This window comes from Podarcis tiliguerta, assembly GCF_965153285.1.
Source record: "Podarcis tiliguerta genome assembly, chromosome: 9".
Taxonomy (NCBI): Eukaryota; Metazoa; Chordata; class Lepidosauria; order Squamata; family Lacertidae; genus Podarcis; species Podarcis tiliguerta.
In genome coordinates, this window is record NC_139542.1 from 49,277,248 (window position 1) to 49,300,363 (window position 23,116).

Consider the following 23,116-nt stretch of genomic DNA (forward strand, 5'->3'; position numbering starts at 1 on the left):
AGCAAAAGAGTCAAGGCTATGCATTTATGTATAATATAGTTTGCCATAAGTGGTGTTAAAAGGAAAATATTTTTCTTTTGAAATTTGATGTATGAACGTGTATGTCTGTTTTATATCAGTTTACTTTTAGAAATGCAAGCTTCAGTTTAACTACTATAGATTTGTTCAGATACAACATGCACAAACTCTTAACCAAGGTTAAGAGATTGGGATCAGGCAATGGGGTTGCATGCATTATTATCTTTTCTTCCCATATCTTCTTTCCCATGACATAATTTTACATCTGCAGCAAGCCTGCCCATGGTTGCAAATCAGTTTTGGACTGTATGCTACAGTATGACGCTTTCGTTGGTACACTACAGAATCTGCCACATATGGGAAATATAAGTTGCATGTACAAAATCTCTGCTGAAATACAATATCCTCTTACCCAGTGGAATCTCTGTTTGAGAGTTTTAGTTTCCTTTCAGAAGCAACTGCCTGTATCCCTTCCATTTCTCTTTATCTTCGAGGGCTAGAAACTTGATTTATTTATTTTTTTAAGATGACATTCAAGATCCCGCACTGCATGGTGAGCTTGCAGGTGTGGAGGATCTGCATGATCCTGTTTGTAACTTGGAGGTGAGTGGGAATTCTTAGCATTTCACATTTTTGAAGGATGCAAGTAACCAAGGATTTAAACCACCACCACTGAAGCTTGAAACTGCAGGCAGTTTTTATCTTGGCAGTTTTAATCCCACCCTTTTATGTTCAGATTAGGTACATGTGGGGATGTGCTGAAAGGGTGTTAGCAGGAGGTTCTTTATGGACAGCTCAATAATAGCATCAATCTGCCCCTTCCACCACCCCTTCCTCCCCTTCTTTTAAAGGGGTGTGCATTGAGTAGAAATCTAAAAAGTTTAAAAATGCTACTATTTGTTGATATAGATGTGCAGCTTGTTACACAATTTAAATATTTTCATGGCAAAAAATGTTATCCGAACACAAGATAACACTGCCTTCAGTGCCTGCCCAAGCGTTTTTGTTTTTTTTCTTTGAAAGGCGTGCCTTTCGTGTAGGTTTTTAAACACACACACCATTTTCAAAGGTTTGCTTTCTGTTATAGCATGGGTTGTCCCCCAAATGCCTAGTTGGTGACCTGGTGGGAAATGGAAATAACAATGTGGGTTTGCAGTCATACCAGATGCAGAGCCCAAAAGCGACCAATATTTAAAATATGTGTTGGAAATATTGCATGGTTTGCTTTTACCAAATTCCAGTCTGTTCTCGAGTCAAGCACTTACGTTTGGAGGGAAAACATATGAAAATGTGCACTCATAAAAGTTGTGCTTTGTCACCCTTTGGGCAGCCCATGTGCTTCATTGTGCAGTCAGCACAAGGTAAGTCACTGGGTGTATGCGTGTGGGTGGGTGAATAATATAATTATTACAGCACTGAATTGAAGCCAAGTATCAAATAGCATTATTGCAGAGCATGCAAAGCTGGGTATGGAACATAATTAAAACTTAATACAGGCCTGGCCCACAGGTTTTTAATCTAAAATAGGCAAAATAGAAAAAAGGGGGGTATTGGAGGGAAAGGGTCATGCAAAGGAGAAAGAGAAGCTATGGAATTTCAGTCCAAATGGCCATTCCCCTAGCAAGTTATTTCTATGTTCAAGCCTCATGGACTCAGACTACAGTTTTGGCTACAGTTCTTGGGGGCGAGGATTACTCTTGAGCAAGTGTCTAAATAATAATGTCTGCCTCCTTTCTTTTACCTTCTCTGGGCTTTAGGTGTGAGCCTGTTTTCTCAGCCAAATAATCAGTACTTTCTCTTTGAGGAATGCTTCTGTTTTATGGTGATACACATTACGTGCACAATGAATGTTTCAGGTGGTGGCCAGCCCTTCATGTGCCCCTGACTCCTGTGTTCTCCTGGCTAGGAGGTTTGGAAAGGGCTTGTTATTACAGCCACTGGGTGAGAGTCAGCGTCGCACTCTTTTAATCATTCCATCTGCACAAGCATTTCGGTTTTGCCAGATGGAACAATCCCTCCCTCTTCCCCCTGTACACTGTTCTGGAGGTTCTCCCAAGCTTTCCAGAGCCCATTTTGATGGGGAAGGGAGGGGGGGGATCACCCCATTGCACAAGTGGAAATCCTTGCTTCCACTGACGGGTCTGGTTAGGTAAAACCCCACCCACTGTATAAGACTGTATAAGTTTGCTGACCCCTGAACTAATTTGTCATCTCAATCGAGCACATGACTAAATTCTCTTCTCGCCCACTATGAGCTGTAGCCAAGAATAAACCCCTTAAACCTAGTTTGGCTTACTGTGTTGTATGAACCAACTAAATGTATTTCCAAGCAAAACAAGTCGCTCACATGGCTTTTCAGCTAAAGTGCATGTGTAATAGCATCGCAAAAGATGACTCTCATGGATCGTTTTACTCCTGCAGTAATAAGAATATTTATTGTAGACGTGGCATTTGACCACCAACCATATGACAGTCCATTAACTTTCTATGTAAAATAAAACGTGGTAATAAAAATAAGTTACAAAAACAAACCTATGGACAAATTAAATAGTATTTTGGACTGGGATAAATGCTGGCCTCAACTTTTGTTTTCCACAGTTTCAAATATCTATAGCACAAAGGCCACAAGTTGACATATAGAAGCCAGCTGTACTGCATATTATTTTAAATGACAGCATGCTATAAGGAAAGAAGATAATAAATTTCCTCTAGCAAATGCCATTACACGGTTTATCTGCTGTCCAAATATAACAGTAGGCACCTGTTTGTCTCTTCCCCCATCTTCATCAAAGAGCTCACTGGCAAGCAGGGCAAGTTACCCTGTGGCTTTTCAAAGCTGCTGTCTGTACAATCTTGCCTGTAACAGGAGAGCAGCTGTTGAATGTTTCAGCATTTAACACCATGCCTTAGCACAGTTAATGTTTTAGTTGAGAAACTGAAGGGAAATAATCTAAAGCAAAGGGGGCTCAACAGGTGGCCCACAGGCCACATAAGACCATAATGCTATTCTCTCTGCTGCTTCAGCTGATTGGACCCTTCTGAGTTGTCGTCTGTCTCAACATATATCACTATAGTGATGGTTACCTCTGCTGTTGCTTTGCTGTCCCTTCCAAGCCACTGATATGTAAACTCCTGTGAAATGTACGGCTCACATGAATCTTGGCAGTACCAGTGCAGAGCAGTTACAATGTGGATGTTTTCAAGTCCCCAAAATGAGAAGCACCTGTATCTTCTACATGCCAGTACGGGACTGTCTGACACACAAGGGTTGGAGGAAAGTACACTAAAACAGGATCCAGTCTTAAGTACAAGTTTGAGAGGACATCATTCCTGCCCTTTGGCCATACTGGCTGATTTTAATCCAGAACTGAGAAACGCCTGGCAGGCAGGGGCAGCACCATTTTCTTTCCCATTGGCTGATTCTCACTCAAGCCAATATTCAGGGTAAAGGGTGCTGTGATCCCCCAAGAGGATTTGGCAAAGCCTTTCCTTTAGGTGCCTTAGCTACTCCTGTTTGCAAGTATGTAGAAACTTGTATGCTGTGAACTGCTCTGAGATCTTTGAATGAAGGGCAGTATACAAATTTAAGGTAGGTAGGGAAGTAAGTGAATGAATGAATGAATGAATGAATGAATGAAGATGCATAATAAGTGGCATAAGAGGAAGAATTTTGTAATGACTCTGAGCAAAAGGGAATTTCTATCATGAGAGAAAGTGGCTGAGGTGCTTGTGGGGAGAGGTTTTTTGGGATCAAAGGCTCTGTTGGGAACTGAATGAGAAGCTTTATTCATTTTCTACTGAATATGAATATGGGGGCCTGGGGGCCAAAGGCAGACCTCCAGGCTCCTCTCTGTCTTGGAACTCTCCCTAGGCCACACCTTTCACTGGCTCTGCTATACACTCCAAACAGTTTTGCCTAGTTTGGAATATGTCCTTGAATTCTGATAATACATCTTGCTTCTCTGAGAGATGATTGTTGGGACAGGTGCATGAGTGTCTATAGAAACTAGTTCAAACTACATTTCCCCATTATGTGCGCATGTGGGAGACAGGGAAGAAAGGTTAAATTTACATCCATTGCCTTTGTCCTTGCGTGTGGCCCTTGAAAGGTTGCCTGGGAGAGAATGCATCCCTTGAACTGAAGAAGGTCCTCCTAGCTCCGTCTTGGTGTGTTCAGCAGCATCCTAAGAACAGGTTGTGTGACCTTATTCAGGTCACATTTGCTTGTAACGCTTCTCTGGTTATGTCCGTGTGAATGGCAGTGACTGTGGGTCCCTCTCTAAGGACTCTGTATTCAGTCTTCCTTCTCACTGTCCCCTTGCCTGACACAGAGGACGGAGTATGAGCTGAAGAGGATTAGGATTTAGTAAACTGAAGTAATTGTTCATGCAAGCATGGCTGCAGGTATTTAGAACTAAGGTGGTTTCCTGCTTCACTTTAAAAAAAAATGCAGGGTAAGAAGTATGAGCCTTGAGTCATAGGTTGCCACCTATGAAATGTGTACCTGTGAGCACAAGCCTTTGGATTAAAAATCAGAATAGGATATAAGTCAGCAAAACCTTTCTTCTCTCGATGGGACATTTAGGGAATGGGGAATCTAACCAGACTAAAAGTAATTGTTTGTTAAAATAAACACATTGTAGAACAAAGGAAAACAAAAGCTGATGGAAGAGAAGCACTGCATTCCTGTTATTGTGCATCCCAGAACCACAAGAAGGGAGAGAAATATGATCTGAAATAAGCTTAAGAGGTTCTGTAATTAAGCCTGGATTAGTACAATAGCATAATATACCTGTTGCCCTTCTGCAGGTAAGTGGCAGACTAGCCTGAGGATGTCTGAATGGCTCCTGCTTTTATATTTGGAAGATCCTGCCTGGGAATTGCTTTGCTGTCTCTCTCTGTATCTCTCAAGTTTTTTAAAGACAAAATTTGTTCAAACATTGCATCTAAGAAGATAGACCCTGAAATGTGTCAAACTGGCAACTGTGGTGCTAATTCAATTCCATCAGTGGAAACAATCTTATACGTACTTAGGATGGAGACAGCCAAAAGATTGTGATTCTTGCCAACTGTTCCTTTTTGTGGCGCCCTTTGTATATCTGATTTGGATGATGATGAGCATTTTCTGAAAGGGAACAAATTAAATCAGTGGCAGACATCCTAAGAGAGATGCTGTGCTGTGTCCTTTCTTCATGTTGCTTTGCTTAGTGAACCTCAGTATCAGTGTGGGAAAGACAAAACCTGGGACTTCCTGTAACCCAGTATTGGGTCGCCCATAAAAGTCATTTCTTTTGAAAGTGACCTGAAAAGGGATAGAGGGGAAGCACTGCAGCATTTGTAATTGCCAACTCATGTGTATAATAAATCCCAATTCCTTTTCTCTGTTTAAGAAATTCCAGCCTCTTTCCCCCTGCTCTTAAGATTCAGGACTCTTACCAAGTGGTACATTAGTTGAAGCTCTGTGCCTGCACTCTCTCTGTATAACATCTACACTCGTTGGGGCATTTCTGTTATATCCGGCGTAGAACTTTAACCAATATATATTTTATTCACTGAGTAGCCATTGCCCCTGAACTCCTAAACTTCTTGGTTTTGTTGTTGCTTACTCCATGTGGAAGAGATGGATGGATGCAGAGCTCTGTTTTCATGTTTGAGCTTTCCAAACAAAACTTTTCACCATCTCAGCCTCCCCCCTTTGAACCTTTGAACTCTTTAAGGTTTCAATTAACATTAGCAGTTGAAGGCTGAAATGCGTACATCTTCTGATGCTTTTTGCTTGTTAGTCAAGAGGTGGCCTTGACCCCAGACCAAACTTTCCACATTTAAAGGCTAGAGAAACTGCTGGTGTCTCAGTAGTGCCAATCTAACACCAGCTTCCAGACTAAAGAAGCTCGCAAGAACTGATCCAGTGTCCCAGGGATGAGCATTGGCAAAGCAAATTGACAATATCACCCCCTGCTTTTTGCTTCTAGTATGTCATAGACAGAAAGAAGCACTTGAGCATGGGAAATACATCTTCATCTGTCATGGCTAAATTCTACTGAAATGTACCCTCCACTAACTTGTTTAATCTATTTGAAGTCATTTGACTTTTTTGTTTCAACACACTGGGTTGACATTCTTGGTGGACTTTCTATTATGATCAGTTTATTAGGTAGCTGCAGCCAACCTATGAATGTGCATTGTGTAGTTATGATTGTTTGTCCCTAGCGTGCATTACTTTGCTCTTAAAGTAAAGTAAAGGTACCCCTGCCCGTACGGGCCAGTCGTGCCCGACTCTAGGGTTGTGCGCCCATCTCACTCAAGAGGCCGTGGGCCAGCGCTGTCCGCAGACACTTCCGGGTCACGTGGCCAGCGTGACATCGCTGCTCTGGCGAGCCAGAGCCGCACACGGAACGCTGTTTACCTTCCCGCTAGTAAGCAGTCCCTATTTATCTACTTGCACCCGGGGGTGCTTTCGAGCTGCTAGATTGGCAGGTGCTGGGACCGAGCGCACCCCACCGCGGGGATTCGAACCGTCGACCTTTCGATCGGCAAGCCCTAGGCGCTGAGGCTTTTACCCACAGTGCCACCCGCGTCCCGCTTTGCTCTTACTAGCAGTGAATTTTATTTGCTAGTATATTTGTTTATCCAGTCAGTGTGGAGAGATCCCCTTCTGTCTTTTTTTCATGACTGTTTTGAGCTTTGTTATTCTGTTTACTTTGGTGTTGCCGGTAAACTAAATTAGAAGCTTATTCAGTCTTATCTCCAGATAAGTAGTGCAATCCATATAGAACTTCCAATATTTATTACTTTCTTTTATAAGAAGCATCCACTTACTCATGCCTAATTACTTTTGAAGTTGCACCTTTCAAATCCATGACCTTTTAAAAATGTGAAATATTTTGGCAATAATGGATATAGGGTTTTTATGTATTCATTGCTACGTTACAGATATGCCTATTTATAATTATATGTAGTGAGAACCTTTCGTTGTTTAATATGGCTTTCAATGGGGAAACTGTTGCAGTGTTTCACAGATGGTTAGCAGTGTGTATATATAGCGTGGAAGTGCTTGTGGAAATGGTAGTTGTGTTCTTCTTTGTGTTGTACTGGAAGAAAAGTGGGGAACATTAAGATGGTGATGTCTTGAGTGGCAGAAGTTTGGCAGCTTGACCTGGAAACCTCACTGACTTGAATTTATTCCTGCTGACTTGTTTGGAGCAATGACACTGTGGTCCATTGAAAATGGTCTCCCATGGCGTTCCCATGTGACTTTTTTGTTTAAATGAACCCCTGCCACGTTTAGCCTTAGCGATATTCTCCAAGAGATGGCTGTGTAATGGATGGTGCAATGACTTTTCTGCAGAAAGATTGCATCCACCACTTTTTCTCCTTTTAAGTCAAAGAGAACCATATGGTGGTTGTCATTGGTAAATTAAACTTGTGCTAATGAGCAAAGCTACTTCTTGGTCTCTGTGATGAATTAATAGTAATCTGTAAAACCAATGAAGGCAAAGCACCTCTTTACACAATCTGTTACCTTGGCCCAGGGTTAATGTTTTGAACTCACTTCAACCTCTGACTTGTTTACAAATCCATGGCCGAATTAGAAGTTGAAAGGAGGTGAAAGGAGGTCCACAACCCCAACCATATCTATGGTCCTTAATTCACCTTTCTTTCATTACTGTAATGATCAGCTGAACAGCAGCAAAATTACCTATGGAAGGTGATATTTAAAATCCCCTAGAGAAACATGGTGGCCTTGAAGTTGGTTTAAGATTCTGACTTGCTCTCAACCCAATAACCGCAGTTTCTCCGTTTGGATGAAATGGGAACCACCATTTATATATTTTAAGCTGTTGAGAATTGCAGCATGGCAAGAAAAAAGGAGGGAAGAATGTTTAGCAGCAAAGTAATTTTCGGGTGGCGCTGTGGGTTAAACCACAGAGCCTAGGGCTTGCTGATCAGAAGGTCGCGGTTCGAATCCCCACAACGGGGTGAGTTCCCATTGCTCGGTCCCTGCTCCTGCCAACCTAGCAGTTTGAAAGCACGTCAAAGTGCAAGTAGATAAATAAGTACCGCTCCGGCGGGAAGGTAAACGGCGTTTCCGTGCGCTGCTCTGGTTCGCCAGAGTGGCTTAGTCGTGCTGGCCACATGACCCGGAAGCTGTACGCCGGCTCCCTCGGCCAGTAAAGCGAGATGAGCGCTGCAGCCCCAGAGTTGGTCACGACTGGACCTAATGGTCAGGGGTCCTTTTATCTTTACCTTTAATTTTCAGGTGGCAACTTGGGTGACTAATCTCATGTATGTAACACTGGATATCCCTGGGCAGCTTTGAAGTATTGATGACATCTCTATGAAAATAAGTGGCAGGAAATGTGTTCTCAGGGACTAGGAAAGGAAGAAGTTCTTCTTAAACATTTCTAGTCCTAGTGTGGCCTTCACTGACTCTGGGGAGCAAAAGCTTTGTAATGACTAATGAGCCCAGCAATGAAGAGAGAGAAATGTCCCTGGCTCTTAATCTGTTACTTTGCATATGAGAAGTTAACCCTTTCAGGTCCACACTGAAAAGTATTGTTGGAAATTCAATTTCACTATTCTCGTCCATTTCCTCAGAGTATTGTTTATATAGCATAAAAGGACTTTTTAAAAAAGTGAACAGGTGAACAGCTAATGAAAGCATAGAAATGTGTGTGTGCGTGTGTGCTGGAAGGGTAGTAGCCTCCAAAGAGGCTCTTTATGTCCTGACTGTGACAGAGGCATGATAAATAGGGACTAGAGAGAAAATCTTCTCTGTGGTCACACCTAAATTTTGGGACTCTATGTCCTTGGAGATTTTATTGGCCGCCTCTTTTATGGTGTTTCGCCATGAGGCAAAACCTTTCCTGTTTTAGGCAGGTGTGTGTTTTATTCAAATTTTTTTTTTATCTGGAGGTGTGTTTTTTTATCCGTCGCCTTACTTTATCTGCTGTTCTAGTCTATTTGTGTTATATTGTACCTTATAAATTTTTATTGTACTTTTTGGTTGCTTTTGATTGCTTTCAGCTGCCCAGAGTGGAATGCAGGCACCAGATAAAAATGTTCCTATAGATAAATAAGGCCTCTGAATTGTTTGATAGTAAATAATGTTATTCCGAATGAAAATTATTGGCCTTAAGAGCTCTTGCGGTTAAAAACAAGCATAGTTAAAATTCCTTTTGGTGGAGAGGTAAAAGGGGTGGAGGGGGTGGGGGTGTGTATCCCTCTAAGTCTCCAGACAGAACAGAATCCTACAGCCTTCCCACAGTCATGCTCTGGCTGCTAGGGTACTCTCCAGCTAACACCATATTCCAAACAGAACTGGACCTCTCTCCTTTTAGTACCCTTCATGCATTGTTGTCTCTCAATGATTGGCTATTGGACTAGAAACAGCTGTACCAAGCCTTTGGTTTGCAAAAGAGATTACAGGCCTTTCTCATAGAGTCTGATTGGTTGGCAGTGTGTGCTGAGAGAGAGAAGGGCCAAAGAAGTAGTGTAGTACTAGCTGCTTCTAGGCAGTTTGATTACTTTTGTCCTAGAGTTCCTCTCCAGCTGTCAAATGAATGGGTTCCCTCCACCAATCTCTCTCCCCATCCCTCCCCACCCCCTTTCCAACATCAGTGATTGTTTGGGCAGGCTAAGAAATCTAGCAGGCAGGTTTGGTTTCAAAAAACAAAACAAAAACAAAAAAGGCGTTTCTGTTTTTTCTTTGTAAGAAAAGAGAGGAGGTAGAGGCTGGATTGTTATTTTAAAAATTAAAAAACAACAACAACTTTGTATGTAAATACGCACAAGCTGATTATAGGCTGGGGCACAAGCGAAGGTTTGGGTGAGCCCAGGGCTATTTTACATGAGAATGTGCTGCCCGACTGGCTGAGCGCGTCTAACTTAAGGCAGCTCCTTGATTAGCATAAGACTGGGTGGCTGCCTTGTTTCCTGCCTTCAATAGCTATTCACTGTAGTCGAGGCGGAGAGGAGCAGGGAGGCAAGGCAAACGCACCGGATTTGCAGAAAGCAAAGCGCGTTGGGCTTAATCTCGCGGTCCGGCTGCCCCCCAAGGCTGGAGGAGCTGGCACGGCTCGACGGGCGCAGACGTAGGCAAACACAGGCGGTGATGGGAAAAGAGGAATAAGCGTGCATGCGAGAAGGAAGGAAGGACGGCCGGCTGCAGGAGCCTGGAAGAGACGGGACTCGGGAGCCCTCGGCCATGATGACCATCTGCATCGAGCACCATCGCTGCTGCTTGTAGGTTTATGTACACCTTGAATGGGCGCGCGAGCGAGGGATCCTTGCTCTGCCAGTGCGGCAGGAGGAGCTGCGAGAGCTGCTAACGGGGAGAATGGTCGCTGCTGCTGCTGCAGCCATGATTTTTCGGCTGCTCCATTGATGTTTTGCTCGGATTCTGATAGGTTGGAGGAGGGCGGGGGAAGCCAGCCTTTGGCCGCTACCAGCACTTCCCCGCGATTCCTATGGCATTGCAGACCCGATGCTGCTTTGCTTTGCTCCCTGCCGTCTTTCGGGTCAAGCCCAAAGGCAGCCTGCTTTGCCTAATTCGCCCGGGCCTTTTGTGTTGCAGATCACAGTTGGCCGAGCCTTTCTGTGCTGAATCGACCTATTGTTTTGGGACCCCAGAGCTTCCACGCTGCAGATCGCTTCTCTTCTCCCCCCCTCCCCCCTTTTTTTCGGTCGCTCTCCTCCTCCTCCTCCACCGCCACTACCCCCCCGCCTTAGAAGCCACATAATTTGCCTCTCCTCCACATGACTCTGGAAGCTACAAGCCGGGCTTGAGCGCCAATGAAGTGTAATGCATTGTGGGACGTGTGTAAAAGAATTGGATCTTTCCAAGGGGGGAAAGGAAAGGACCTGCGGTCTGCTTGATGGACAAGGTAGTGGCAAAATGTTGCTTGCAGAGCCGACCCGAGCGGTGCCTGTAAAGAGACGGGTGTAAAACGAGTGCAGCGAGCAAGCCGTGAGGCCTCCTGGCTCATGCCGCTCCTGCTGCTGCTGCTGTTGCTGCTGCTCGTGGTGGATTAGACTGCAGGTAGCCTCAAAATGAAGAAGACGCGAAGTACAACCTTGCGGCGAGCCTGGCCTAGCTCTGATTTTTCTGACCGGGCCTCTGATCGCATGAGGTCCCGCAGTGAAAAGGACTACCGCCTGCACAAACATTTCCCCCCAGCTTTCCTTTCCCAGGCTTCACGGGGCTACATGACATCTGGTCAGTAACTGGCTGTGTGTGTTTGTGTGTGTGTAGATCTGTATGTTTGTTTCAAGGCATGGGCTCGCATGTTTGTTTATCTCCCCTGTGCTGTGTAAAAAAAAAGGGGGGTTATCTTGTGACTGATTAACATAGGTTGTAATGAATAATGCAATTTCTTTTAAAGCTCACATCCACCATTTTGTACCTCAGGAAGATTCACAGCAGGGCCTGCTCAATATGGTGTTTAAAGCCTTCCAGCCCCCCCCCCCCCGCTTCCCCCTAAAATAAATGGAGAGAAAAATGGTCAGATCAGTATTTTCAACGAATCAAAATGCCTAGTAGATGTGATCCCAGAAGTCTCTCCCCCCTCCTCCCTCCCAAATCTGCATCCCTGGTCTCCTTCTGCTAAATCATGATTACCAAATCAGATATTGTCTCTTAATCCAGCTAAATGCAATTATCTCAATAGGCATTTCTGCGTTTCATTTTCTAAACAACAACAAAAAGTGTCGCTGCTGTTGGGGGTTCTGTGAATAGAGCCTTCGTGTCCCAGTTGACTGTTTTTGTCTGGGGAAGTTCTTTTTGCTTATACAAAAATAAGTATAAATATAAACATTTGTGTGTTAGGAGGACAGGGTGTCTGTGGATATGTATCACATGTGTATGTTCATCTATTCAATTGCTTCAGTGGAAGCTCTTTAGAAATAATGGACACTGCACCAACATGCTTGTGCTTGCATGGCAGGATAAGAGCACAAACAATAAAGCCTTGGAAGATTATAACAAGGGGAAACAGTCATCTTTTAATAAAAATTATGAAAGGAAATGCCTCATCCCTCCCTTTTAATGATGCCTTTATATTCCATTCTTTCTATGATTCCCTTTTGAGATGTTCAGGAGGGAACAGGAAATAATCTTTAAGAGAATGTTGACGAGAAGGACAAAATATCTTGGAAGCCTCCTTTGTTGTTTGAGTGCTTCGTTAGTGTGACAATCCGACATAATGTTTCATGACCATGATGCCAAATACCCCATTTATCATCAAGGCATATTTTTCCCTGTGAGACTCACTTTAGCTTAGAGAAATGAAGATTTCTTATACATAGCTAGAAAAGGTTTTCCATCTCCTTCCTGTATCCCATCCCCAGATTCAAGTCAAACTTAGTGGTTATCAGCAATTTACATACCTAACTTATTCCTTTGCATTCTAATAAATATGTCTCTTTAAACAGTACTAGAGCAGATTCTTGTGCTTTAAGACACTCTTGTGAACATTCTTTTGTCAGCTACCATAAACATAAAGAAGAAATCTTTTATGGAAATATTACTTGACTAAGTTTTGGTGAACAAGCTTATCTGTTTTGCTCAGAAGGTATGCATTAAATGAAATGACAAGTGTAATTTATGCTTTAAGGAGCTGAAAAGCAACTATATTGTTTATAGTTTGGTTGCTGCAGTACATTTAGCAACACACCTATGAGAAATCTGGCCTCACTGTATACACCTAGAATCTGAGCTGGTGTTCATTATCACAGTGCAGTTCCCCCCCCCTCCCCCCAAAAGAGACAGATTTGGGACATTTTAGATCAGAATGATTAGATAATGCCCAACAGAATAGTCAATTAGTTTTCTGCAACTGTATTAAGACTATGGAGGGGGGAAAACAGGTTTCTTTGTTTTTCTTGAAAGCAGTGTTGTTGAAAGAGTTATCCTTTTAACAGATGTATTTCTCCTAAGAGTTTTATAAGTGACAATTAGCATGAATTAAATGCAAAGTATGTGTGTATTCATAAAAACAAACTCTGGAGAGTGGTTGCATGGTCCAGTTTGATTATCAGTACTGAGTTGTCTGATTCCAGAGGTGTGTGTATGTGTGTAAGTAATATAGACACATATATGAGTCTGTACTTGTTTGGGGGATGGGAAGGTAATGCCTATTGTGTCTGGACATTCTAAAACAGAATGTTACATCTTTGAATATCCTAGAGGCAATAATCTGCAGTGCTACAATGCAAGAACGTATGGTGTGGGGGGTGGGAGAAGAGGGAGCAGGTGACACATCCACTATGAGTAATACACTATAATTGTTAGGAGTATAGCACAAGTGGCAGTTGAAACAAGAATGATGTAAAGCACATCTAGCATGTGATACTGCAGCTGGAAAAGTAATTTTGGCCTCTTTGTGGGTTGACTCTCTCTTTCTCTTTTTTTAATGAACTCTGTCCTTTGCCTTTCCAAATATTGGTTTTGGGAGGAATGGGTACTGTATCTAAACACTTCGGCTATTTTAAAAGGAAGCTCTCTTCCTGACAGGAAATCTATAGGAAGTCGTCTTGCATAAAAGTAGCAGTGACTGTGAATACAAATGCTTTCTTTGTCACCCAAACTGTTTTACAGGAGAGAGGGCCTTGAAACACATGGGCTTTTCAAGAGGGCTGCATTCTGTTTATCCAGTCATTTAGCCTAATTACTATTAGTATTGTTGTGGTCCCTTTTAAATAAGTGCTGTATTGTTTGGGAGATAGGAGACCATGTTGTTTGCTTGGGCTTGATTGTTTGAGCCCAAGGACATTGAGGGATGCAAGCAAGTAAATTGTTTTCTTCTCCCTCCCACACTCAAAGGACTGTAAACTCATTAGTATGCACTTTGAGTCTTCGGGATTGGGCATGGGTTTATTAAACAAGATCTAATTTAAAATTCTTTTTAAACGATTCTCTCTAACCCCTCCCCCACCAATACATGTACACAAGATCTTCATGACTGTATCAGACCAAAGGCTACTGTAATCCAATATCCCAGTTCCTACAGTGACCAATCGGATGTCTTGTGAGAGGCCCGTAGGCAAGACTTGAGCACAATGCCCCTCTCATGCTGTGGTTCACCAGAGACATACTGTTTCTGATCCTGGAGGTGTTACACAGCCTTTGTGACCAGTAGCCATCACTAGCCACATCCTACAGGAATCCCCTTTTTTAAGCCATCTGAGTTGGTGGCCATCATTTGGTGGTAGAGAATTCCATACTTTTAAACATGCACTATATGAAGAGAAGTACTTTCTGTTGCCTGTCCTGAATCTCCAACCATTCAGCAGCTTTGGATGACCCTGAGTTCTGGCGTTGTGACAAAATGAGGAAAAAATATATCTACCCACGTTCTCCGCACCTGGGTAATTTTATGCAGCACTATCATGTCCCCTTTACTCAGCTTTTTTTTTATATATACCCCAAACAGTGTAACCATTCCATATAGGGGAATTGCTCCAACCCTGATTATTTTGGAACTGAAGGTCAGTTGTCCTGTAAATGGCTGTAAGAGTTTTGAGTGTTGTTTAATTATTTTATTTCATACAATTTGCATACCACTCGATTGTAAAAAACCTCAAAGTGGTCTTAACACAGTTACCAAGAATTGTAATCTGACAGGGTATGTGCTTTTCAATAACAAAATGGTCCAAATAATTACTGTAGAAGTGCAACTGTCTACAAAGTTGAAAGGGAGAGGCCTTCTTTTTAAAAAATTGCATTTACTTTATGAATTAGTAATATTATGAATTTATAGTAAAAAAAAACACCAGTACGTAATATTAGCATTTTGAATACTATTTTGAGTGGGCTACTAATAAACAGTGAAATTTTTTGAAAAAGCTGATAGACAACCCATGAAGAAACTGTTAGGTAAAGTAGTGATATTTTCACGGTGAGATTCTGTGCCTTTTGCTGATGAATAATTGTCTATTGAATGGCCTCTGCTGAAGTTCAGAGTTTCTTTAGGCTTCTGAGCAAGCATAGGGTTCAGAGGCCATGCAGAGAGTTCATTGTTCATGCTGAAAATATACATATCTCATAAGAAAGCACGCTGACTTTTATGCCTTTGAAATAAGTAGAAACTGCAACAATAAACATGTTTGACCTTGTATCTAGAGAGAGATTTTGACTACCGGCAGGTCTATCCTAATAATTTTTATAACTTGAAAATGAGAGTAACTAGGGTAGATACTATAATAGTGATGAATTTTAACCAATAGGAAACAGTCATGCTAAATAACAACAACAACAAATGCTAGTATGCTGTTTATACTTACTGAGAGTTTAGAAAGCAAAGTGTTAGTGCATTTTGCTATTGGCCTGGACACCAAGTTGGCGACCACAGTTTAAAAGCCTCTGCCTTAGTCCATGGTTAATACCATTTCCATTACAACTCTTTGTGTTTCTCCTTCTTGCATACTGGGACAAGTGAATTGTAAGAGCAAGCTACAGTCAATCAATATAGTTGAGATCATAAAATCATAGAATAGTAGCATTGTAAAGGACCCCAAGGGTCATGTAGTCCATCTCCCCGGCAAATAGACATTCCATTGTGACAACTGTATCTTAGCTTTAAGGTGCCATTTGGCACCTAACTAATATATCTGAATTTCTAAAACTGCCTCTCACTGTCTATTATTTATTTGCACTTAACTATGTATTGAAAGCCCATTACTTAAATTCATTGCAAGAAGATGAGTTGTAATTAAGATAGCCCATGCATGTTCTTGTTTGTTTAGTAGATTTATATTCCACTTTTCCAGCAGTCCTCAAAGTGGCCAGTAATCCTTCTGAAACACAACAGATACATCAAGAACCACATCCTTAAAAAAGAAAACAGTTCTGGTGGGGTGGGAGCTGACATCAGATGTTCCATCCCACAAGGCAGTTGCTATGTTAGCTCTGTGGGGATCGGGGAGGGGATAGTCCAACTGGAACAGGTCCTGATGTTGTCTTTACCTGCTTGCCTGCCTCTTTTCTTCCATTCTACAGGACCGCTGGTGCCAGTTGGCCCTGTGGGGGTGATTAGGGAGAGGACAGGGTTGCCATATGTCCAGAATTTCCCGGACATAGTCAGAATACTGCGGGCGGAAATGTGCTAAAATGTCTGGGAAAATGTGGGCTTGTGGCAATCCATTTTGGCAGTGTCGTTTTTCATAAAAATAGCTCAAAAACTTTTTTGTGATTTGGCCAAAGATGCTCAACAACTTTGGTCAACACTAAGCACACGAACAAAAAACCCCAGGGGGTGGGGTGGGAAAGCTATTCAACTTTGTGTCAGGATTTTCACTTTTTGAAATATGGCAACCCTAAGTATGATACACATACAATATTTGTCCCATCAGAATCTGATTAAGCAGGATGAGTGTGATTGAGCTACTTTCTGCACTGTCTGCTGCTAGCAGCGGTGGTGTTGTTGCTCAGTCTATGGTATATAAAGTTTTGAACAGTCTACATGAATGTCGTTAACTCAAAATATATTAGTAGTGGCTAAATGTCAGAGACAGGCTGGACGCTGAGGACTGGTGAGTGGATACCGATGAGTGGTCACTGAGAGAAGCAGGGTTAGAAACTGACTTGGAAGAAGGGATCAGTGAATTGGGGTAACCTATAGCCACTGGGAAACAAGAGTCAGAGGCAGGAGAAACTGCAAGATTGGAGAGTGGAAAATAGGTGTGGGAAGGGGAAGAGATAGGTCAGGCTGGTGTAGACGCAAGGGTTTCTACACCTCCTCCTCCTGCCCCACCTCTCCTGCTCCACTGTCTCCCAGGACCAGGAGAGGATTGAAGGAGGAGGAGCAGAAAGTTACATATAGGCAGTCTTTGCCTTCTTGCGTGCATCTCTGATGGGGAGAGATATAAGCTGAAGTTGGGGTGGGAACTCTATGTTGTGGCAACTGCCTCATTGGGTGCACACCTAGGAGTAGCTGAGAGACATAGGACTGATGGACATGCCTTTTCCTAACTTGTAGGTGTGTTTTTTACAATAAAGATTTAATTTCCCCCTATTGCTACACCAATATATTTGTTTGGAATAGTGAGGAAGTATTGAGGATACTTACGTAAATCTAGTAACCTCCAGATTGGGGCTGCCCCTGAGTTTGGCTCAAAAGCTGCTGCTGCTGAAGAAAAATACTGTGACTTGGCTGCTCACTGAGGCAGAATATCAGCAATATATTGTGTCACTGGTGAAAGAATTGCACTGGCTGCCAGTTAGCTACTGGGCTAAATTCAAGATGCTGGGACTGGTGTACAAAGTCCTATACAGCTTGGGACTAAGATACCTGAAAGATTGCCTCATTCCTTCTGTATCTAACCAGTAATGGGCTCCGCAAGAGAAGGCCACCTGCAGATGCCATATCATGTGTGGGTCCATTCCTTCAAATGTAGGAATTGGACCTTTAGTGTGGTGGCACATAGCCTTTGCAACTCCCTCATGCGATGCATCGAATGGGCACCCTCTCTACCATCTTTTTGACACCTATTTATTGAAGACCTTTTCCAACGAGCATTTTAAGTTGAGAATTTTATCCCGGTTTGCATCTGTATTTGTTGTTAAATCACTTCAGTATGTTTAGTGGGAAGTGGCTCATGTATTAAAAAGGAACCAAATGCAAGTCTTGCCACCAAGTAGAAGCTTAAGCACTAATTTTGTTAATGGAGGAATAACCTACTTGTTCATGTTACTTGATGAAATGCATTGAAAAAGCCATTTAAAAAAGAGAATTTTGAGGGGAAAGGCAGGGGCCTTTTCATACCTCAAAAAAGAAACTTATATTGAGCTTCTTAATACAGTTTCAAATAAGGGTTGGTTGGTGCTCAGATAAATGAACAAGGTGACTAAAATAAGCATAGGGTCACTTGTGCTGCTGAAATTTGGGCTGCTTATCTGAAGAATGGAAACACATTGGCTTGAAAGACACTGTACTGTGATTAATTTAGCAACCCTGTCATGTTACTTCAACTCAAGTTGTCCTTCAACTCAATATTAAGAGTTTGTTTCCAGCTTCTGATGCAATACATAAAATTATTGAAAAACCTGCCAGTGGTCCTTTAGATATTGTTGGGACTCCAAACTCTGTTCATTCCAAGCCAGCATCACCCGTGTTTGGGGATGAGCGGAGTTGTGTTAGTCCAACAATGTTTGCAGTGCCACATATTCCTTGCCCATGTGCTCTGTAATAGAGGCTTGCCATTACATAGGGTGTGTAAGAACCTAGTGCAACATAGATATACTTGGCTAGAATTCTGTTCCTGAGAGGCAATATAGTATTTCAGCCCGAGTTTCTGACTAAGACCAGGCAGACCCAGGCTCAAATTCCTACTCAGCCCTGAGGTATATTAGGTTAACTTGGACCAATCACATGCACTCATTCTAGCCTACTTCACAGATTGTTGTGAGAATAATAGTAAAAAAGTGAGCATGGGGAAGTAATATATTTTTTGCCTCTCTTGGATGAAGGAAGGGATAAAAATTAGACAAGGCACAGTGTTTCTGCTCTTCCTTTTGCACCTGGCCTGTTGTCTAATTTTGTATATTTTCTCCATGACAAGGTTTGTTAAGCCTTGCCATGTAATTTGTGAAGTGTCAGCCCAGCTATGGTAAGTTGCAACTGCCCTGGACGAGCACCCAACTGTGACTTTGCTATGGCGAGATGCACATGCATCATGTTTCCTTTTATAAAAAGATTATTCAAAACATTTGCGCTCCATCTTTCCACTAGAAGGCCCGCAAGGAGATGTACAATCCAAAATAAAATTATGCCAAAAGTAACCCTCTTAAAATAATCAACGAACGCACTCACAATTGTAACAGCTGCAGATAAATTGGAAGACAACAAATGATACAAATATAGTTTTGTTTACTAACGTTTGAGAGAATAAAATGCTTTAACAATACTTTAAGAGGGTAGGAACAAAATGAGATCTCTGGGAAGATCTTTTGCATTAGCCACCCACCAGAGGCAAGACCTTGGATGATGACCTCAGTGATGAACAAGGAAAGGCGTTTATATCCCCTGACAACTGCCTGAAGTAGTCTACTCTTTCCTGTCTTAAATGTATCGATGGCAAAGAGAAATATTTTATATTTATAAAGCGGCTTGGACCAATCCTGTACTACAGTCCTGTACATGTTTTTTCAGACGTCCCACAATATACAGAGAGTCTTCATTTTGGGTAAATGTATGTAGGATTGAAGCCTTAAGTTTGTGGTGTTTTTGTTTATTTAATTGTTTGGGTAGTGGCATTGTTCTAACAGTGAACTGGGCAGACATTGCTTGAGGACTATTTAGGTAAGTGAAGGATAAAATGGGCTCACTTCTTAGGTTAGGGCAAAAGCAAAGAGACATTGCCTCTTGCTACCATTTTAAATATGGCTGACGTACACATGCGGTCATTGTAGAATGATTGTCCTAGAACCACAATTCTTCAATAAAATCATGAAATGTCATTAGGGGAACTTGGCTTTTATAAGAATATTCCAGAATTCATATTCTTTTAATGCTGCTGAGACCATTGATTGACCTGTAATCAAATTTGATTGGTTCTACTTAGCGCTAAGCAATGGTTTAGCACCATGTGGCTAAGTATTGGCAAGTATGAGCTCTCACGCTTCCTGTCTCTTCCTTCCGTGCACCCAGGAGGAGGATCGCTGCTGAGTTTACTTTTAATTTCAAAAACTAAACTCTAGCAGTATGTGTGAGCCAAGAATTCTGGTTTGCAACCGACAATGGTTAGTTGTTAAACAAGCCAGCTACAAACCATGAAGTTGGCGTGTTTAGCAACTAACCATTGTTGGTTGTAAACTAGAATTCCTGGTTCACGGTTCACACATACTGCTGAGTCGGGTGTCCAGATGTTCTTGGACTCCAACTTCCATCAGCCCAGCCAGCACAGTCCAGTGGTCATGGATGATGGGGACTGTAGTTAAAAAGCATCTGGACGGCCATGGCTCCCATTCCTGCACTAAGTCACGAATTGAAAGTAAACATAGTAGAAATCCTCTTTGCTATGTAAGAGGAGAGGAGACAAAGAGGAGTATGTGAGCTTTGCACAGACATGCTGAGATTTATCGACATACTGTAGTGCTGGATCATGGTACTAGATGTGAACCAACCAAGAGTGTTTTTATTGTGTTTGAAATGCAGGAAAGTTTTTATCTCCCTTTGTTATCAATTAACTTGTGGATTGGCTTAGATAAGCCTAAACATAATTTATCAGCTTTCCATTTTTGAAACATATATTTAGCAAACACGTCTGTGGGAATCATGGCATTGGATAGTGTACTGAATTATTTTTTTTTAAAAAAAAAAAACTTGAAATTTTGTGAAATTCTAATGTGTTTTTGGTAACATGATGATATGTTAGAAATCTAAAATACAATGCTTCATTGTCGGTTCAGCTCACTGACCAACAGCTTGAACTGCCATAACATGCAAATTTTCTTTTTCTTCCTACCTGATCCTGACTGCATAAGATCCTTCCCTTTTCATAATACTAGCAGGAGATGATTTGGGAATTACTGTTATTAAGTGGTGGTATCACTTTTACCATGTCAACCAATTGCTTACCAACCAAAAATAACACTTTGTTTTCATCACATTGTAGAAAATGTGATTCCTGTTATTTGAAAAGAATAAGGAGGGGTTCCTATTCAGCTCAGCATAAATGCCGTCTGCTAAGAAAAGCTGCAGCCTCTTAATAGAAAATTCAGGCAGAAGTTTGTTCATTTTATAATATATACCCCATGTTGTCAGGAACACTAAGGTGACAGTTTTGTCTTGAACATCAAACAGATATTGGTAGTTTTAGCACTGAATAGGGTGTGAGTAGAAGACCGAGGAGAAAAGAAATACTCAAATATTTTTTGCTTAAATTCTTTAAATTTTTGAACTGTCATGCTAAAATGGGCATAAATACCACAAATGATTTGTGAATTCATTATGTATTGGCCATATTCGTTTACATAGTTAAATTGTAATAATATGGATATGGATCAGTTTAATAATTTAAGAACAGCCCTGATGGATCAGGCAAAAAAGCTGTGTCTAATCCAACATCCTACTCCTATACTGACCAACCAGATGCCTACATCAGGGATGGAGAACCTCTTGGCCTCCAGATTTTATTGGAGCCCAAATCCCATCTCATGTATTGTGTTGTGTCCACGAGAGAGTTCTTAAATAACAAAGTGATGTAAATTCTCCCTAAGAATGGTGTCTTAGAACTGGAAGGTGACATTTAAAAGGAAATCCAGAGGGACTCGTTCAGAAAATTATTAATTTTTAAAAGTTGCACCCTGCATTTCAGCATATCTGGGCCTCAAGTGGCTTACAAAAAAACCAACAAAAACCGTACAATATACAAAATTTAATGCATAAAATTAAAATGATCAAGCATCTTGCTAAAGAAGAATCAATGTAATTTCTGGAAAGGTATGTCCTGTCTCACAAAGCTTTTAGAGTTATTTGAGCGTATCAGCAAGCATGTGGATAGGAGAAATCTGGCAGACACTGTATACTAGGATTTTCAAACAGCTTTTGACAACGTCCCTTACCAAAAGCTCCTGGGCAAACTTAGCAGTCATGGGATAAGAAGACAGATAAAGAACAGGAAGCATAGAATAGAAATAAAAGAGCTGTTCTCACAATGAGAGGGTGTAAGGTGTGGTCCCCAAGGATCTGATTTGGGACCTGTGCCTTTTAATTATTTACTGCTCACCCCTAAAGCCAGATCATTAAAGTAGCCAAGTTTGTGAATGATACCAACTTATTGGTTATAGGGGCAAAAATTGGATTTATGAAGAGCTCCCAAAGGATCTCATGTCATGAAGTCTTCAGAACTAGTGTTACTGAACCTGTATTTAAATGAGAATCAGGACTTGGTAGATAAACTAGTAATTGGATTTCTCTTAGTGGCTGCACATATGATTATAGCCATATTCTGGAAGAATTTAAAAGGTGTAAAACCGGAATGCCTGGTTCAAGAGAGAATGGTGCATTGCCCTTACAGAAAAATTGACTTACAAATTAAGAGGAACAAAGCACAAAAATACCCTTTGCAGAAGAATGGTGGAGCTTTATTTAATTTACAAATTCCCTAGGAAACCAAAGACCAGTTCCAAAAGTTTGTAGTAACTTGCGGATCACTTATTAAAAACATGTTTTACAGATGCAGAAAAAGAGCAAAATCTATGGTGTGACCACACTTGAAATACTTTGTGCAGTACCCGTGGCCAAAATGAACATTGGGCTGGAGTAATTTTCCTGCGAGAAAGGTTTTAGGGGGAAAGTGTGTAAGGGAAGACATGAAAGATGCATATGAAATAATGCGTGGAGAAAGTGGACAGAGAGGTTTTTCTAACTCATAATACTAGAACCTAGGGGTCATCCAGTGAAGCTGAATGGTGTGAAGTTCCCAGAGAAACTTCTTCACATAGTTTCCTCAAGATGTGGCGATGACCACCAACCTGGATGGTTTTAAAAGGGAATTAGCCATATCCTCCATGATTTGCCTATCAGTGGTTACTAGCTACGATGGCTGTTTACAATCTCCTGTATCAAAGGCAGCATGCTTCTGAATACTTGTTGCTGGGGAACAGAAGTGGAAAAGGGCTGTTATGCTCACATCCTGCTTGTGGGAGTCCTGTACGGACTACAGCTCCCGTCTTTTCTGTATATTAGCCTGGAGTCTGGAGGCCAACAAATCCTCCCTGCATGATGTAGGCCTTGTGGTCACTATAGGAGTATTAGGTACACCTTTTGCCTGATGCAGCGGGGCTGTTCTTAATACAGTGGTACCTCGGGTTACATACGCTTCAGGTTACATACGCTTCAGGTTACAGACTCCGCTAACCCAGAAATAGTACCTCAGGTTAAGAACTTTGCTTCAGGATGAGAACAGAAATTGTGCTCTGGCAGCGTGGCGGCAGCAGGAGGCCCCATTAGCTAAAGTGGTGCTTCAGGCTAAGAACAGTTTCAGGTTAAGAACAGACCTCCGGAACAAATTAAGTACTTAACCTGAGGTACCACTGTATATTGATGGATTCCAATAGCTAAAGCTAAAATATGTGAAGACCAGAAAATGTTAGAAT

At 41.8% G+C, this 23,116-nt stretch overlaps 1 protein-coding gene across 5 annotated transcripts in view; it reads left to right on the plus strand.

Moving 5' to 3' along the window:
• The window catches only part of STOX2 (storkhead box 2), a 134,030-nt gene that overhangs the window by 38,954 nt on the left and 71,960 nt on the right, over window positions 1–23,116 (plus strand). For 2 of the 5 annotated variants that reach the window (XR_014515344.1, XM_083458101.1), the window contains exon 1: window positions 9,886–11,236. The exons of 2 other annotated variants lie outside the window; for them this stretch is intronic. Coding sequence is in view for 1 of the 3 variants with exons in the window: in XM_083458101.1 (XP_083314227.1) it covers window positions 11,071–11,236 (166 nt within the window). In the remaining 2 variants the exon portion in view is untranslated. Of the gene's footprint in view, window positions 1–9,884; window positions 11,237–23,116 lie in introns of those variants that run through there. One more of the 5 variants, XM_083458103.1, reaches the window with a different exon arrangement.